General features: G+C 42.5%; 1 protein-coding gene across 2 annotated transcripts in view; it reads left to right on the top strand.

Moving 5' to 3' along the window:
* The first annotated feature begins 4183 nt into the window (after positions 1-4183).
* Positions 4184-19624, top strand: part of FAM53A (family with sequence similarity 53, member A) — a 49185-nt gene continuing 33744 nt past the window's right edge. The window contains exons 1-3 of one of the 2 annotated variants that reach the window (XM_010144885.1): positions 4184-4438; positions 11245-11299; positions 13559-14358. In XM_010144885.1, the coding sequence (XP_010143187.1) occupies positions 4361-4438; positions 11245-11299; positions 13559-14358 (933 nt within the window). In that variant the 5' untranslated portion in view covers positions 4184-4360. The remainder of the gene's footprint in view (positions 4439-11244; positions 11300-13558; positions 14359-19624) is intronic. The other variant, XM_010144886.1, reaches the window with a different exon arrangement.

A 19624-nucleotide genomic window follows, 5' to 3' on the forward strand; every position in this document is an offset into this window, starting at 1 on the left:
GCAGGATCCGTGTTGCTCTAGCAGAGATGGTCAAGTGGTTCCTGTTACTGAAAATTCAATTAGGTTGAAGAGCTGAGAGGTTTGAGAGGAATTCAGCCCGATAAGCCTAAAGGGCATGATAAGGAGAGACTGAAAACGAAGTTAACAGCCTTTAACCAGCTCTGGAAAGAGCATGGTGGAAAAAGTACATAAACAGGTTACTGTCTCTGCAGGTATGTTAAATACACATCACAGCAGAGGATCTTGGAAAAAACGAAAAAACCCCTCACCCCAACATGTGAAAATACCATGAGATGTTTTCTGTAGTGTTTCTAGGAGGTAGTGAGGGCCAATAGCTTGTAAGGCTTGAAAATACATGCTTGATAAAGCTTTAAAATTACAACAGCGTGGTGAAGCTGGAGGGACTCCTAAGGGTCTCCTAACAGCCAGTATTAATTAGCAAAGATGAAGCAATTCCTGGTAGAGTATAAATAGTTCAACTAGAGTGAACCTGGACTTTGGTCACTTTGGGATTCTGGGGCCACAGGGGTGATTTTGGGTCACTGAGCTGGTAAGTGTGACTAGTCAAAGGAGTATGAATGAGAAAGGGAGAATAGGAGCAAAACAGGTTCAAGCCTTGCTCAGGAAGGGGACATCTAACCCCGGTTACAGGAGAATCTGCCCTGCTCAGTGTGGGAAATGCTCATGTCAGCTGGCTCTCTTGGGTGGTTTTTTCTTTTTTTTTCTGATGCCATAGTTGGACAGGTGCCTCAATAAGCAGCGTCAGCAACCCACAGTGTGCCCATGCAAGCATTCGTGTCCAGTTCATGGCAAACCAGACTGGAGAACTGATCCAGCTGGAAAACAACCTCTACCAGAAACAAAAGGAAGTGTCTTGTTTTTATCCAACTATAAAAATTCCTTGATCCAGTTCTCCATGTTGTAGTGAACGCACTTCTTCTGGCATGCCGAAGAAAATGTGTTGGCAGTGGTGATGGCAGCTGAGGTCTATCAAACTGCAACTGGAATGGCTGTCGTTGGTAGGAGTGTGGTGATGGTAGCATTTTTTTCCACTTGACCATTATTATGTCATCACTAGGAAGGAGGACTGCCCAGCAGGAACAGATGTGGAGTGTAGAACAGTGCTGATGTCCAGAGCGCGTGGCTGGCCTGGGGGCTTGTGCTGGACCAGCTCCAGTCTAGTGCTGCATGCTGAGTACCCAACGGTGGCTGCAGTGCACCCTCGGCCTTCGTTTCGGGGTGGATTACTTCTGGGCGAGACTGCTCCATAATGTGAGATAAAGCTCCTGAAAGAATGGTGAGGAGGGAGTTTGTGTCCAAAGCGAGCTTCTGATCTGAGCTAAACCCCCTGCTCTTAGGGTTTGTGCTTGCTGTTGAGAAATGGCATTTGCTGGTGGGGGGGACAGTAGGCACTGGGAGCTCGTACAGGAAGGCTAACACCACTTCTTCACCCCTGTCCCACGTAGCCCTTAAACACATACTTGAAACTTCTCCAACGGAGCGTGTCTCATTTAAAAAGGTAGCGTTGGTAGATGTGAGTTAAGGTTAAAGAGAACCTTTGATTTGATTTGGAATCTCCACTTCGCTCGTGTGTCAGAGCTGGTCAGGTTGCACGGTCAGGAAGGGCCAGGATGGATGCAGCTCTCCAGTACAACTCCAGTAGCTGGTGGGATTTAAGGGTGTGGTTAACTCTACAACTCAGATGCTGTGATTTTATTCCTTCATGCAACTAAGAGTAGTGTTTCATTAACTAAAGGCTAACATCCCTAATGTCCTGCTTGTCTGTTCTGCCCGTATTGTAGCTTGTGTTGTGTTGACCTAAAATTTCAGTGGAACTTTTGAAGATCAGAACTGAGCAAAATATAATGACATTGTAGTTAACTGATTACACAGCAAAGCCTTCTTCCTCTCCTGTCTTTGTTAGTTTTATTTGATTTGCTTTATTCCTTGAAGAGAAAAACCACAAATTCTTATATGGCGCTTCCAAACAGAGAGGTAGTTAAAGACCTGCTGAATTTTTCATCTGGTTCTTAGCAGTAGCCTCTGAGTTGTAGAAATATTTATCCTTAAAATGAGTCTGGAAGTCTTTGTGCCGGTTACTAGGCTCCCCAGCTTCAGTGTGTTTTCAGTCTGTATATGGACCATTTCTGACCCCAGTCAGCCATTGACCCTTTCCTAGGTTTCTAGATCCAGTTTATACTTCACCGGGTTTAAAAGGAACGTTACAATGATCGTGCTACTCTAGATGCGGCTCTGTTAATGAACTGCACTTTGCTTTGGCAGGTGCTTACATTGAAAAGGGCGTCTGCAACTCCTACCAGCGAGGGTAGGAACTTGGGGTGGTTTTGGTATTTGAGTTGGTGTAACTTCAGAACAAGAGGTGGTAAATATTTCAGAGTTTTGGGATCTTTCAGTAAAAACAAGTTGGTGGAATCTCCAGGTATCTGGGTAGTATTACTTGTGGTTGAGGAGTGCTCATAAGCATCTTGTCTTACAGCAAATGAAAGTTGGTATGACAGTGAGGCCCAAAGATGGGCAGAAACGATGACAGCGCTCAGGCTAAGGGAGGCTGTTACATAGCAGACTCCTGTGAAGGTGCAATAGTGTATGGTTAGCATACAGAAATCATATTTGGGGATGTACTCAGAGGCAACAGGTTTAAAAGACAATCTAACATTACCATCAATGCTATTAATATCTTAGTTTTAAATGGGTTTAACTTGGGTCATGGTCGCAAGGGGCTTTTTTTTTCTTGCTAGTGCTGGTAGCTTAAACAGCTAATGAGTAGCAGTGTAGAAAAAAGGCAGTATTTCAAGATACTAATTTAAAGTTACTTTCTGTTACTCTTTTTTTTTTACTCTAGGCTTTAAAACCTAGGAAATAGAAGCGAATTTCTAGCAGTATCTGTTGTCCTTCCCCAAGGCTAATGTTGCATTGTTTAAATTTTGGAAATACCTGCATGTGGATCTCTTCCCTTTTTTATTCCATAAGCAGTCACTGAATACTCTTGGCCAACTTAAATTAGAAGCAAGAATGGTTAATGCATGTCACTAATGGATCATCAGCATGAGTTGAGGAAAGATGGCTTTGTTAACACAGTAAGGCAAAGTTATGGGAAGAGGAGTTTGAAGGTACTGTGAAGAAATTACAATTAATAATAATGTAGACTTAGTTTTGAAAACTGCAAGTAAATATGAGACCTGTGGTGAGCCTGAAAAACCTTTGTGAGGGAGGAAGGGAAGAAGCTGAAGTCTTGTGGTTTTGTTCTGGTTCTTCTTGGGAACTGGAAGACTGAGGAGGAGTTTGGGAAAGCAGAGAGGTCTATTTGTGGTTAAAAATAACCAGCTAATCAAGACTTTTGGAAGACAGTGAGGAATGATCTTGCAGCAGTTAAGGGTTACTGATGCTGAGGGAAGAGAGGGAGGGGAAGAAATTGTGTGGACAATGTTCGGGATAGAAAGAGGCCGCCGGTGAACCTGGCGCTCTTGTGTTAGATGACTGCTCACAGAATGAAGATGTCTAAGCTTTTGTCAGCAGAGCTTTTACATGTATGGTAGTCTGTCCCGCTTAGGAGTTTAAGATCTTGTGTCTGCTGATAGGTATCAATTACATAGCCTTTAAAAAAGAAAAACCACAAGGAATATAAGCTGAGGATGTGGAAAGGGGATATGGCACTTGAGCTTACCCACCACTCCACTTTCCTTTCTAAGAAGGGTTTAGCAAGGAAACAATATGGTAGAATGTCTTAAAATGGCAAATAGCCGTACAAAACAGGTGTGGTAGGTATCTGCATGGTCCTGGTATGCTCTCATGTGCTGTTCTAGGATACCTGGCTAAGGTAGTGAGTAGTGGGTTAAACGAGGGAAAGCTTAAGTCTTTCCTTCTGCCTCCGACAAAAATCCACGGCAGAATCAGTTTAATAGTAGGAAATGACAGAACAACATCCTGATCTTTACTACCTGTGAGTCTCATCTCCCCTCTGAAGCTGTGATCAGTGACATTTCAACTCTGTGACAATTTCAATTCTTTCACGAATAAAGACATGTAGTCTGAAGTGCCAGGCAGTAGCGTTGGTCACAGACTGGTGTCCATGCACAAACGAGTGGTCCAAGCATGAGTCCTGTTGTTACAACACTAATGATGATGTACACATTCTTCTGACTGCTTCTTTTTTCTGCTCCCCTTTTACAGAAAATCAGACATGATACACTGACAGCATTTGGAAATAACCTGTGGCAGTAGCATGGAAGCATAAATCTCAAGACTTTAAACAAAACCAGAAATGGCTCATGAGTATTGAAACAAGAGACCGAAGAGCCTCCAACACTTCTGTGTGAGCAGTGGAAAAGGAACAACTACCATGGTAACACTAATAACAGAAAAGCTGCAGAACCAGAGCTTGGATGATCTGACGTGTAAAACGTACAATATTAACCTGGTAAGGATCTACCAAATTAACATGTAATAAATGTGGAATGCAAAGTGGATTAACTCAAAACTACATAACAAATGAAAGAATGCAGATTAGCCAGAGTTCAGCTATTTAAGTTAGGACTGGTTGGCAAGGAGGATGAGTTGTAAGTGAAACTTCAGTGTGTGCTCCTTCCTGAAGTGATGCTTTTTTATTTTAATGATGTTTTTAACCTTACAGCTTCTTTTAAAATAATTAACAAAAAGCCTGTCCTCTTAAGTGTTCTAAAGATTGAAAAGAATTACCAAAACTTCTCAGGACTCCTTTTTCCCCCTAACAAAAAACTTAACTACTGCTATGTGGTGAAGTTTTCTTCACTTCGTATAGCCAAGTGCTTGATATCCAACAGTGTTTATTTTAAAAAATCAGTGACTCTCCTGTAGGTAACTATCAGCACTGGGCAGCAGGAGAATGGGTCATCAAGTAAATATAAACTGAAAAAGTTACTGACTTGGTAATGCCAGTAGGTCCTTGCTTTATCAGTGTGTTGGATGCCTGGTGCTCTGAAAAGTTTGGTAATATTTACCAGGTGATTTTCTGCTGGTTCAATCTGGGGGTCTGTGGTGTAGTTCAAGAATGCCGTTCAGACTCTGAGAATCGACTCTCCTCACATCTCACTTGTGAAATGAGGTATTATCTTTACTGCAGAGAGACTAAGGCAAATTTGGGGACAATTCCTTGTCAGTTTTGGGTGCTTACCTGAGAACCTTGAGCCCATACTCTTCATGTAATGCACTAGTCTTGTTTCGCTGACTTCAGTTGTAGTGGAACCCTTCTGCAGGGCAGACTTCAGGGTACCAGTGGGACACGCACACAAATTAATTTGACTAAATGTTGAAGTGTTGTTCAACTCTCCTTCTGTTATTTTTAAAATAACAATTAATGCAAGCATTGAACCTGCAGCACGTTCAAGTACTTTAACAGTGAGATTCTGCCCCCTTTGTAACTTGTACGTAAGTAGCTGAACCACTTCCTTGTTTATTCCACAAGCCCAAACCAGGGGAAACATATCCTGAATGCAGTGAAGTTTGTGCCCAAGCACCTGCAATTCTCATGCGTGAAGTGCTTGACTTTCAGCCCAGTACTTTGACCAGTAAGGGTGTCTGATAGCAGGCGTTAATCAAATGGTTTTGGTTTCAAAACTGTAACTGGTCTTTTTAGAATTCTTCTAACAAGTTACTTGTTTTTACAGTCTTTACCTTAAATATGTGCTATTCTGGAAAGGCAGCTGTCAGGTCTTGGAAGGGTGTTAGCTCTCCTAGAACAGAAGTGCTTACTCACTTGCGTTTATTTTGGCCAGCTTGGTGAAGCACTTGGGATGTGCAGTTTGTGGGGGAACCTGCTGTATTTTTGAACTGGCAAACTCATCGCTTGTAACTGAACTCTGGGCCTACATGTGAGCCAGTGATGACCAGTAACTAGTAGCAGTGCTTGCCTCTCAGCTTCCAGTGGCAGCTTGTAATATCTAGTTTTTGAGGCACTGAAGCTCATAACTGTTTGGGAACCGAGCTGTGCTTTTGCTGGTAGTCACTGAAAGTTTTGAACCAGAGACTTGTGAGAGCCGGGAAGGATGTACCGCTGCTTGTAGACTGTGTGGAGTCTGTACGGGAGAGTGCTGGCATGTAGAAACAGGTTGTAGTTGGGTGGTGGTTTGTTCCTGTCCTTATCTGTACTTACAGTAAAGCATGAAAAAGAATGAGTGGAGTGAAAAGAGGCAGATGATGTCTCTTCAGCAGTTTCGTCCTTACCCTTCTGCTCCTCTCCTCCTTTAATATATTGATTAAATTGGTTTTGTAAATGCTTTAGTCCCTGCAGAAAATGGGTTCTGAGGCCAGGAACAGTTTGTACACAACAGCAGCTTGAAAAACGGTGGAATCGCGAAGTGAGGTGTGGAAATGGAGAAGCTGTTGTGAATAAAAGTGTGCAGATAAGTTGCTCCCTACTAAAATGGATTCATGGGGGAAATGATGGCTTCTCGTCTAAAACATGAACCTGAGATAATAACATGTACACTTTTTCCATTAGTAAAGACAACTGCTGTATTTTAGTAAGGGAAAAAGACTGCTAGTGGGGGACTTCAATCGGCTCTAGCACGTTTAGACTTTGGCAAGAAGCTCAAGTTAATGCTGTGGTTTCTTCTTGTAGCGACAGCAATTTGGGGCAATTTGAAATGGCTGTACCTGCACCTTTCATTATTTGTGCTGGCACAAAATTCTGTAGGCCCATGTGATGAATCATCTTGTGAGTTGATCAAGGACTAAGATTAAACTTTCTTGCCCAGGTTAATGTTAACCCTTATCAATTTCATGATACCTTTCACAGTGCATCTGCAACTGTTTGTCTTAGCACAGTAGATAAAATAGCTGGGAAAAGGCTATTCTGTAATGCAGCTCGTAAATGAGGGTTATAAAAGAAAGAATAGCTCTTTCAAATCTGTTTACCATCCAGCCGGCCATAAAGACGTGAATAGGACATAGTACGCTTTTTCATTTGTGTAAGCTGTAGGATGACCCAGTATCTTTCCTACCTGTCGCCTGAGCATGTTGTAAAATACTGGCTGTAGCTTCTTTTACCACTCTTAAATGAGACACTAATTTTCCAGGCTGGTATAATTCTTTTGGCCAGTGCGTGCTCCATTATGTTGTACAGTCTTGTGCTGCACTTGCCTTCAGAAAAACCCAAATGACTTTTGAGTTGGCTGCCGCAGAAGCAGGAAGGTTGTCCTGAGCTTTTTAGCTGAAGTGGGCACTGTAGCTACTGAGGTAGAAGAGTGGCCCTGATTCGTTGACTCTGCCTCACAACAGTGGGGTGTTCTATGAGTGTACTACAGCTTTCATGAGTTGACAACATTGTTACACCAAATAGTTGGTCTTTACTTCCTTGAACATACATCTCTTCAGTCTTGAGGGTTTTTCTGTATGTTCTGGCTAAGCTTGTACTTTTTTCGGTATTTGTGTAGAAGCCAGTATTGGTTTGTGAAGTAAGCGTGCAAGATGCAAGACTTCAGGGTGTGTTAGAAGGAAATGTGAGCATCTCCAGACAAGCCTTTGTGAAAGGAAGAATCTTTACAATAAACACCTTCTGTGTATGCGGGTTTTCATTATATTTAGCTTTTATGAAGCTGACTTGTGTTGAAAGACTTAGAATCGGACCAGCTTCCTTGGATGGAAAGCCGCCAGCTGACAGACCTGAGGGCTGAGTCTGAGATATAACTTACTCTCTTCTTCGTGTTCTGAGAAAGCAAGGAGCAGCATTTGACCTACGTCCTATCTAGTGATATTTGGAGGCTATTTGGTAGAGATGGAGATCTGGCATGGCCTATGCAAACAATGAAAGTCATGTCTACATGGGGGGTGTTAAATTAGTACATGAATAATAAACACTGACTTTCCTGTGGTTTGGGAAGAATGCTGATAAATTGGAGGCACTCCGATATGTTTGGAAACTGGAGAAAATGCCTTTAAATAAAAAAAATTAAAATGGTGAAGATCCGGTCATCCTCAGAATACCGAGGAGGATAGCACAGGCTGTGAAGTTCTTAATGTAGTAGGTTGGGCTGTGTGCAGAATGGTCAGAATTATTTTTGTCACAGGGGGGCTTTCACTAGTAAAGAACACTTTTTTAAATTAGCAATGTAGGTTATGATTCATTGTCAGTCTGGCTTGCGTGCCTCTTCCATTTACTCAGCTCAAGAAGAGGTGTCTTTTTAAGTGACTATTTTAATGAAAGAACAGCTGCTAAGACTCGGTAAGCCAGTGGAAACTTGCAGTGCTGTCCTAAATGTCACACCACGCTATTTCTTTCCTTGTGAGCACAGTCCCTCCAAACCACACAAGAGGTTCTGCTTTTGAACAAGCATTTCAAAACAGATCCACTTTTTTGTGTGAAGCAAGCAATTCCAACCTCAGGTGAAACTTGTAGTTTTGTTGCTTTGCATGGCTCCAACTATCTTAATGTGCTTTTTTTTTTTTCCCAGGGACTTCTCAAGAGGTGGGGTTTTTAACATCTGTTCAAAAAGTAGCAGTTGGAAGATAGGTGTGCTTGTTCTCTGGAGCTTCCTCTTCAGAAAAATGACCTTGTTGAATAATTTGGCTTCAATCTAAGGAAGATTTTCCTTCATCTTTCCTGTCAAGGTTCTTAGAATTGCAATCTCTTCTCTTGAGTGTAATCATTTAAAAAAAAAAAAAAGCCCTTCATACAGGAAGCTTCAGGTAGATCATGAAGATCATGGGGGAGGGTAGAGCATAGTCAACCCAGAAGAGCAGATAAACTGGTTCAGTGCCCTGTTACAGCAATATCTAGAGAGACTTTTGCTGTGTGCTCTACAGATAAAAAGATCCTCCCCTCTAAACACTTACAGCTTGATAGTCTGCTCTGGTTTGGACTCCCAGACATCATTAGCTACACGACCAGACAGTGTTTCCAGGTATTTTTGGTTTCAGTTATAGAAAGCCCAGTAAATATCATAAAGGAGACTCTTTACTTAGTCACCTGTTATGTCAGTGCCTCGAGCTTTTACAGGAAATAGTGCAGCTTATTGTCCCTCTTCTGCACGTGATGTCATGTGTGACATTGTTAGTGAGGGGTTTTGGTCTGAACTTACGAAGAATTAGCCCGTTCTTGGAACTTGTCAGGATTCTGTATAAACAGTCACTGAACAAGGGTAGGTTTGGTGTCTGCTCTGCCATGGGCCTGAGCACTGACTTCAGCAAAGCTGGGCAGCAGTAGCTCCAAGGAGGAGGTCACCGTCTGCGGAACAACATGCTGCAGTCCTTCTCCTTAGGTGTGTATGTGGTCCCACTTCTTCCGTGCCCCCTTTGAAAACTACCAGTGCTTTGCAGCTGTCAGAGACATAGCTTAGCCTCTGCCTGAGAGACAAGGCTCTTGAACACGGTTAAAGTGCAGTTAATTAGATAACCAGCATTCGTGAAGAGGACCTTGTTAAAGATGGAGTTGGCTGAGAAGTATTTGTAAAAACTAAGTATCAGTCTAATAATTGCCACATAGGATTGTCCTTGAGGCTCTGTTCCTTCTAAGCATGCAAGGTCTTAGCCTGTGATTATCCCTGATTATTATGGTAATGATTAAGTCATTCTTACTTTTCCATGTGGGTACATTAGCTTTAAGACTTTTTGACATGGAATTCTGTTCCGAAAATGTATTTTTCCATAGCCGCTGCCTGATAGTTGAATGGGTTGGTATTGCCTTTCATTTGGAGAAAACTGGAGAGGGAAGAATTTGCTGAAAAACCTCTTACCAAAAATCCTATTTGTTTTTTTCTCCTTCAGGGACAGTGGAGTGTGATTCTTGCTGTTACCTTACTGTGCTTTTGTGCTCTGTCTGATACCTCAGTGGCTGTTGGGATGCACGACTGGTGCCAGCCATTTACATGTGGCTGCTGTGCAGCAGCAGACCGGGTGGCTGCTGCCAAGTTGCAGACTTGAGGTGGTTTGAACAGGGCCAGTGAACTGCAGATCCGATGGGATTCACGCCTCGGTTCTGCTGCTCACTGACGGTAGCCTGCTTGAAGAGAAAGTTCCAACTGCATCTGCAGATGGAAACAAAGTCAAAACCAAATGGCTTGTCTGAAATGCAGATGTGGATTTAAAAATAAGAGTAAAAGCCCAATTGCTGTCCTGTCGTTACATCATTATTTGCTTTTACCCAGGGGGCTCGAGGAGACCAGGTTGTTGTTAGTCCTTAGTGTGTTGCTGTACAGCGAAGCAGAAAAGCTTTGCAGCCCCAGGATGTTTGTGTAAAAATGGCGTTGTATCTGGAGAGGAAGTGTAGGCACAATGCGATCTCCTTTGGCTCTACACAGAAAACAATGTTCACAGAAAGTGTGTTCCTCTCTTCTAAAGTGAGCTTCATCCTGAGGAGGTGGTGGGGGAATGAATAATGGTCCTGGGCTCCTCTTCAGGAGGCTGGATAGCAAGCTCTGTTCTTTGTCTGAAAAATGCATGCTATTTAAGAAAACCTTTGTAGTAATGGTTTTCTAGGTAAAATTATTTAAGAAAATTAAAGCCATTCTGCATACAAACTTGCTTGACTGTGCAACTTAACTTCCCTGATGTAGCTTAATCCTGAATTTGGATCACCTTCACACACAAACTGTGTTTTAAGCATGGCTTTACATGGTTTGAGTAATTAGCCATCACCAATAAATTGTGGTTTCACAAACTGCCAGTCTGCAAAAGGTGATTTTTGGATAGATAAGATTTTTTTAATGGATTTTGTACTTTGAAGAAATAAGAAAACATTTCACTGCACTGATTCTTAACAAAATGTGAATTACTATTACAGCCTGGTTTGGGCTGTATTTGTTCTGGGGCACACACTCTTAAGAGTGTGTGTATTTAATTTAGACAAAGCTGTTGCTGTCTCTTAGTTTAAGATGAAGTATTTTTGCTCTTCATCCTTAAGATTGAAAATGGAAACATGATTGTCAGACCATAATTTCCGCTGAGGTGGGGGTTGTCTCAAAGCTTGTTATATTGAGGGGGAATTATCACTCTTATTCACACGGGGTAATGTTGCAAGTCTTGAAACAGTTTGATAATTCACAATATATCAGAAAACATTGTGAATAGTTAAAATGCCAGAGATTTTTTTTAGAAAGATCAGCTGTTCAGGAATTTCTTCAAGATAACGCAGCAAACCCCCTTCCTTCTAAAGACGCTGTAGGTGCAGGTGTGGGAGACTGAAACCATGCCGTTTCCTTGAGGGGCACAGTCCTTCACCCAGCTAAAACTTCTTTTTCTGATTAATTTCAGTACTCATCTGAGAAGCTGAACAAAAGTGGCAGCTTGTTCCCTTTCGACATCACCGGTAAGTTCTTCAGAACCGTAGCTGGTTGTACTGAGGTAATTGGTATAGCGAGCGGCCTTTCTTTTGTAAATACGGAGAGGGGGATGGAGCATGCTGCTGGAGAGCCTGCTGGTTTAAGCTGGTCTTGGAACAATACTGGGAATAGCTGGTTGTTAGTTTTGTACTTGTGATCTGCTTTGCATAGTAAAAGCCCTTGTAACACTTTTTTTTCGGTTCAGTATCTGCTGTGGTGTACAGAAGGCAGCAGAGTTGTTTCTCATGCTAAACATCACTTCAGGTTCCTCAGCTGCCAGAAAGCTCTGGCATCTTTACACACCTTCTTACATCTTTGCTGCTTAGAATAGCCAGCCTGATGCAAACCGTAAGTTGAAGTCCAGTGCCTTGGTACCGGTGTTGTTTGATTCCCACCACCTTGGCCCTATTAGCGTAAGAGTAAATTCTATTGATTGGAAAAAAAAAAAGCCAGTTACTAATATGTAAGTTTGTACTACTTTATTAAGGGATGGACTTGAAATTTGGCATGTTCTGTTGTGACTTTAAGCATGGAGGATTTGTTTGCTCTGTGGGATTCTCTGGAAAATATGAATCTTGGTTTGTGTGAGGTTTCAAGGGGAAATGGTGTTTTATTTTACATACCATTAATGTATAACAATTAAAACATATGTGCAACTCTTGACTTTTTCTTTTTTTACATCAAACTTTAAACCAACCTCCCAGCCTGGGAGAAAGCTTACTAAGGATTTTTAAAAATCAGGCCAGACCAAGCTAGGAAATCATCCTACGGTAGATGCTGGGACTTTCAAACATTATCCGGATCCCATTGTGTTGGCTATTTTACTGCACTGAATTATGGATGGTCCCTGCCTTGAAGAGCTTACATGCTTAAGGCAAAGCACAGTATGTGGTTGTACCCATCTGAAAGAATGGAGGAGGAAGGACAGAGGAATTCTAATAAAACATGTTGTTTGAATAGGCCAGCTGTCTGCACAGTTAAATGATTTTGAGACAATAGGGTGTTCTTTAAATAAGATCCAAATAAACAGGATAATCCTTGACATACTTTGGGCATGGAACACGCACAACTATTTCGGTTTGCAACTTTAAAAGCTACTCAGCACATCTTTTATCTATTGATTGCTCTAAAACTTACTTTAGACAGCCAGCTCTAAGAATATACAAGTATTTCATGCTCAGGCTGTATCGAAGTTCTTAAAATAGGCGTAGGGAAAAAACTTGGTATTTTAAATGTTCTTTCTTTAAAGCTGGAATGAGTGAAACTTACTCGGCTAATTGGTTTAAATTAGCAAATTTTCTACCCATGCATGAAGCCCTGTTAACTGGCCAACAGTTTTGCTGCTTTTCAATTTGCAAATCCAAAGTCTGCTGTAGTAGTTCTTACGCTTCATTGTATAATGTAGAGGAACAGCTGTAAAATGTGCAGAATGTTCTCAAAGAAACGCTTCACAAAAGAGTGAGAGGCTTCGCTGGCAGACTGCTTTTAACCCAGCGTTGCCACTTCAGATGAGAAGTTGTGTGCTGTGGGTTATGCCTGTATTCACAATAACACTTGCAGGAGGTTCTTAAGGGACACTTATTTTATGTGTTGAATTAAGGTATCGGGTTTTTTTCCCCCTACACTTTGAATATGAGCAAAAAAGGAAAAAATCTGCAGTCTGGTTTAACTTTATACTGTTTCTAATTTAAAGTAGAGCTTTTCACACCATGGAATGTGAGTGCCCATCTCCTTGAAGCTTTTCTTTAGTAAGGTGTTTGTAACAGAAAAGCATAACAGCCCAGTGAAGGACGATGGTCTATGAAGAGATTATCCTGTTCCTCTATTAAATAAAAACCAAATTCCCTGGTGGGTTCTCACATTACTTGTTAATCCATTTGGGTTGTAGCTTAGGGTGTTTGCTGTTGTAGGTTTTACCTGGGGCATGTGCTATGCCCTAGGAAGCAGGTAAGGAGGCTGACCCTGTTGCTTGCTAGGAAGCAGTGTTATTGTCTTTTGCTGTACAGGAAGAAGTATTAACAAGGTACATATATACTGGAAGGCCTGGATTAGCCCCTGAAATACTTTGGTCTTCATGGTTTTGGAATTTTCTACCTCTTTTAAAATGAATATGTAACTAGAGTGTGAAATTTTGTGGCTCATCCCTCTAAGCTTGAGGTTGATCCGTGGTTTTACATTAAACTAGGTTTAAAAAAAATTGTCTCTTTCCTTTACATCTTCCACCTTTATCTTTCTTTTGTTTTCAGAAGAGAGTCCTTGGAAAGCTTTAAATGGGGGTTGCCCAATCCAGACTGACACAAGGAATTCAGCTTACCCTTTCCCAGTGTGCCCATTCAGCACCGGCACTGCCAGTAATGGTAGTCTGCAGTGGCAGCAGGAACCTTCCAGTACGTCTATGGTGTCAGGATGGATAAGTGAATTAAACCTTAACGAAAACTCGGGTCAGCCCTTGGCACCTCCAACGAAACGCCACTGTAGGTCCCTCTCCGAGCCAGATGAGCTGGCTCGCTGTCGGTCACCGTGGAAGCCTGGCAATTCCAAGGTTTGGACTCCTGTGTCAAAGAGACGCTGTAACAGCGGCGGCAGCGCTACCTTGCAACGCTGCAACAGTCATGGAAGTGCAACCTTACAGCGAAGCACAAGTATCAGTCTGCCACAAAACATACTGTCGCTAAATAACGTCTTCACTATCACCAGCTTCAACACGTCACCAGTACCCAGACCTTCCTCTGCCAGCAGCGGGTTTGTGGACAGTAGTGAGGGCAGCACGAGCTCCAGTACCCGCTGGAATTCTGGAGGCCCTTGTGACTTTAACCCAAGGCGCCGCCTCTCCCTCTCCCAGGAGCACATCACTGAGACGGGAAATCTCTTGCCTTCAGCCAACAGCACTCCCACCTCCACACCCGAGCTCAGCCGGCGTCAGGGCTTGTTGAGATGCCGCTCTCAGCCTTGCGTTCTGAATGAAAAGAAAAGCCGGCTAAAGCGCAGACGGGAGGAGGATGTACGGTGGAACAGACCATCGTTAGACTTTTTTAAAATGACACGGGTGAGATTTTACTTTCCTCAGTGTGTGAAGGGAACTGTTGCAGGAAGGCTGTTTCTAGATAAACTGATCTAATTTGCAGTTGTTACAGATTTGCTTGGGTTCTGGCACTGGTGTATGTCACCTTCGGCAGTATAGCAGGCTTCTGGCACTTGCCAGTGCTATACCCTTCAGCAGCTTTGCTTACTTTTTGCTCCCAAAGCCCAGTTCGTGAAGTCCAGTCTACTTGACACAGAGTGCAAGAGCTATGAAAAGGTGCCTGAAGCAACGGCCAGAGAAAAATGGCTTTTTTTTAAATGCAAGGAAGCCATGGAGAAGGGGGGTAGGGCAGGGGAGCAAAAAAATTACAGCACTGCGTTCCTTGAGACGAGGGTGCGATGACTTCTGAGTCATCTTAGCACATCTGTTTGGTTAAGCCTCCCCTTACAGTTGGAGTAATTCTGGAAAGCTAAGAGCATGGAAACTCTGGTGTAAATGAATTAACAAAAACTGCTTAACAAAAACTGCTAAACACAAACAGAAATAGTGTCCTAACAGGGCAACTGCAGATGCTCCAGTTCAGTGGAGAGGGGTTTTACTCCAGATACTTGGAGTTCCACTTCCTTCCTCATGTATGTATAGGCGTTGATTTAAAATCTAGTAGACTCGAGTTCTGCCTGTTCTTCACATATAACACAAGCGCACGTACGCAGCTCATTTGTCAAAGCCATCTCCAGAGGCACAGTTTAAAACTGAAGATGCTCATTTAGTTTCTATAGATGTCAAGTTGAGTCTTGCCTTATGGTTAGAGAACACACTGTGCTTGCGAGAACGTGAGCCTCCTGCCTTTGGTAACCCCCCAGGCTCAGGAGGTTTGTGCAAGCAGGTCTGTTAGGAGTAGTGCGGAGGGGGCAGTCTGCAGGAGCAGCAATAAAAATGTGTAAGGAAAGGAGATGCTTCTGCAGCAGCGTTCCTGTGTTGAGGCACCGTGTTAAAAGGAAAGCTGAAGAGAATGGGGTGCTGGCTAACCTGTCCAGTCTGTGGTACCATGGTGTTAGCAGGCTTTCTGTAGAAATGCTTGGAGAAAACACTGGTGAGATAGTGGAACTGATACTGATAACTGATACTGTCTTCTGTGGGATGTTCACCAAGTTAAACTTTGCTTAGCTAAATGATGGCATCTGTCCTTCTCTTACACCTGTGAGACACAACTTACCGCTTGAAGGATATTCTCCTTTAAAAATAGGGCTTTTCTGATGAAGTGGTGGGGTAGGTAATTGGTTGACAATCATTACAGAATGCTGTTTGCTTACTGACAAGGCTGGTGTCCAGTTCTCCTCTAGGTATGACTAGACACTGTTCCGAGTTGCGGTTAAGATGCAAGTTTACTAGATAGCTAATCAGATTTTACCTGTTTCTCTGTGTTAATCACTGCTGAGATTAATTTGCTAATCTACTCCAGAAATATTAGTGGATTTGCCTTTCAGCTGCCTGTGTGGTCTAATGCAGGTTTCTTTCTTTAAGCTGAATGTAAAATTTAAAACCTGCTCCTTTTTTGGTGAGACTTGCTGTTTGCATTCTTGAGGCTCTGGAGGGGAGATGCAGTGTTTCAGACTGGCAGAAGGGTTTCAGTTACTCAGATGTTACACCTTCTAGCTAGTACATCCAGTAGTGTGTGGAGAAAACCTGATGCAGCCCGTGTCTGTGGAAAAGCTTTTGGCTGTCAGGTTTGCTGCTGAATGGAAGGGTACATGAGAATAACCAATACTCAGCCAGTCTTGATCACTTTTTCCTGTAAGACATGTTTTGAAATTGTTTTTGTGATAAGCTGGGAGGTTTATGCAACAAAGTTCATGCTACAGTGTCAAGGTCTGATGGGGTGGTTTTTCCAGCTGTTTCAGTAGAATCTTCCTGTAAGGATACTACTGGGTATTCAATCAAAGGCATGAAGTGTAATTTGGAAATACATCCATTTCCAAACGTGCTAAACTTTGAAAACATCTGTTCAAAAATTAGACAAGTACTGAAAACATTTGAAGTAAAAATTGAATTGGGTTTTCAAGAAATGTTGGGTTTTTTGTTTTAGAATGACAGCTTGCTTACCCATGACATTGTCAGAAGTCTTGTATTTCTTCGTAGCCTACCTTCTGCCTGTGCCTCAAATCCTGGCAGATGTATATGCTTTGAACCTTGTGTTTTGAGCTTAAATGTTTCTCCCTAAACTTAAACAAACTCACTGCTGTGCAACCTGTTATAAGCTAATACTACAGCAGGCTTGTTTTGAAGTGTCGTATGAGGAGATGTGGATGTGTCCTATATCTGCATATAGCGCAGTGGAGATGAGGACTTCGGCAAGGGGAAGTTCAGTAAGACCTCTCTTTAATCTTCTTGATGGCTCCTTATTGTTTCCAAAAATACTTTTTCTGTGATTTCATATTCACTTCTAAGTCAGTTTATGAAAGACCTGTGTTGAAAACAAGTGCTTTTAAGGACTTTTGTTCTGAGCTTTACTGCAAATATTTTGATGTCCTCAAATCTTCCTGAAAAGCTAAACTTATCAAAATAGTTGCTCAAAACCGGGTCAGTAATTAGAGAATTGGCATTGCTGGTGGAGAACTTAAGCTGTAGTTAACCCATGTTATGGTAGAACTGAAGGTGCTGGGGAGGGAGAGTTCTTACTCGATGTTGTGGTGGTATACTGGAGCGATGGCTGAAGTGTGAGGAGCGGAGATTTGGGTCTGCAGCTATTTCTGCTGGTGCTCTGGAGTCCTGAGAGGGCAGCACTGAAACACCTGCTAAAGTTACCCAAGGTTTTGTAGCTAGAAATTCTCTCAGACTGATATTTATCAGAACTAAAAGATTTATTCATGTTAACCTGAAGCAAGTCCTGTTGTACCTGAATGAGGGTCTTGAATAGCTGAGGTTAGCCAACACTCTAGAAGGAGAAGGTGGTTTTGGTTTGTTGGAGGTTTTTTGTGAGTGAGCTGTTGTTCGCTAGCAGAGTTCTGGAAAATGTACTGGTTGCTGCTTCAGTCCCTGCTAATTTGCTGAATGTAAGTGCTAGAAAATCAGAAATCTGATTCTGGAAGCAAAGTTCCCATTGTTACTGCTATTTAAGCTTCGACTTAAGTGAGTAAATTCAGATTATTCTACCCTTATAATCTGTCCTTAGTTTCTGTACTTTCTCATTGCTTGCGCCTTCTGTTGTTGGCTCTCTAATACTGTATTTTTGTGCCTTTACTTAAAAGAAGGAAAAAAATTGGGCAGCTCTTAACACAAACTGTTTCTTTCTATATACTTTGATTTTATCCTTCCACAGACCTTCACACTTTACTTCACTGTACTCTCCCTCTGTTTCAGATTTTATGCCCTCTTGGAAAAGATTAGGCCATATCTTAAATTCTCTTGGAAAACTCTACACTGATGTTTGGTAAAATGAATAATTCCTGTGTGTAGAATCGATAGAAATGATGAGGCAGACTGCTGAACACCACTGTAGCTCCCACTTAGAGCTGAAATCAGGAAGGGTCTTTTTCTGGACTTGAAGATGAAAATACAAAGTCATGACACTTCAGACCTTCTAGAACGTGAAGACAGCTGTAAAAAGAAGTGGAAAAGACCATAGGAAGAGGTTGCACAGTACGATAGATGTTTCCAGCCCCTAAGGACCCCAAATCACCATCTCTGTTCTGTGGTGTGTGCAGGAGTAGACCTGTTCTCTGCTGTGGGGAACAGTCTTATCACGGTGAAGGTGGTTTTTGTCTGGTGACTGCAGGGGGAGGACAGACGTGTTTCTTCACTGAGCTTTTTCAGATGTTCTGCTGCATGAGTTACATCAGTTGATCCTGAGGTGCAACAAGTAAAGAACAGCCAAGATGTTGTGTGTGTTTTTCAGCTTGTAAGCAAGTCATTCTGTGACAGCGAGATTTAATTGTTTCCAGTCAAACACCATGCTGTAGTTTGGAGTCTTCCTGGTGTTTAACATTCTTGTGCTGCTCCTCCCCCAATGCTGTGTCATGGAATTGGAAAAAAAAAAAAAATTCGATATCGTGCTTCAAAAAAATCCCCAGACTTCTTTAACATGACTCTGAAGTGGTCTTTGGTCTGTTTAAATAGTTAGTACCAGAGTCTCCAAACAGGGTCTGAAGTTGGGATTTCCTAGCACAGGGTGCTTCTGCCTTCTTAGAAATGCTTTAATGGTGTCTAGTTTTGTACTAATGGATTTTCTTGGTGCTGGGAGAGCTCCTAAGTGCCAGGCCAGGTCAGGCCGGGTGCTGCAGCCTGCCACCCTGCCTGGCAGAAGAGCTGCTTTGAGGCATGCAGGAACAGTGAACCTGCAACACGATACTTCCTCCAGCGTGCATCTTGGACACCTCAAAATGTGTGTCAGTGGCTCGAACCCTGACAACTACCAACAGATCTATTTTCTGCTGATAATCTGGGTTTTCACCCTTTGTCTCAGACCTTCACAGTATTCCACAGCCGTTTAATTTTGTAAAATCTTTTCATGATCCCATTCTCCAAACACCTGAATGCTTGACTTATTTTCTTTCTTGGAGTTTTAGGTCTTGAATCAGTAGAACACTTGTATAACTTCAATCCTTAAAGTAAATTGAGCTTAAATTGTTTCTGCTCTATAATTATCAGCTTTATGCTTGAGCTCACAGTGATGTGGTGGCTTTGTGGATCTGTGTAGCAAGGAGGTTTCTCACCAAAGTTAGCATCTGAGTCGGGAAGACTTGTCACCTCTGGCCAGAACAGCCAAGCTGGTGTCACTTTGGGTGTGAGGGTGAGCAGAGGGACTAGCTGACAGTGATTTCCACAGCAGTGTAAAAACTTGCACAGAGCAGGGATGAGTGGTGGGGTGATGTATTTCCCTGCAGGGTGAGTTGAGGAGGCAGTGTTTTATGAAGGGCAGGGCACATCTGGAGTGCTGTGATTGAGCTTAGGGCAGATGATTGCTGCTTTTCCTGGGGAGATGTTTGTATTAACTCGCGATCGCTCTTGTGGAATCTCTGCAGCCACTTGAATTTGTCTTTGTGGGGTCCTGTTTGCAGAAGTCAGTGTGAAGAGATACAGGGGTGAGATGCACCACAAATTATTTCATTTACATCTCTAAACAAGGGTAACAAAACTTGTGGTTGCTCTCTGAGAAAACTAGGCAGTCATTTTGTTTTGTTGCTCTTTGAGGTCACTGTAATGGTCACTGTGTGGACAGGTAAATGAATTAACCATGCTGTGACCTCGCTAAGTTTAAGCAAAATTTGGAGCATTCTCCTTGATTTTTTTT

Source organism: Buceros rhinoceros, unplaced genomic scaffold, assembly GCF_000710305.1.
Source record: "Buceros rhinoceros silvestris isolate BGI_N320 unplaced genomic scaffold, ASM71030v1 scaffold3791, whole genome shotgun sequence".
Lineage (NCBI taxonomy): Eukaryota > Metazoa > Chordata > Aves > Bucerotiformes > Bucerotidae > Buceros > Buceros rhinoceros.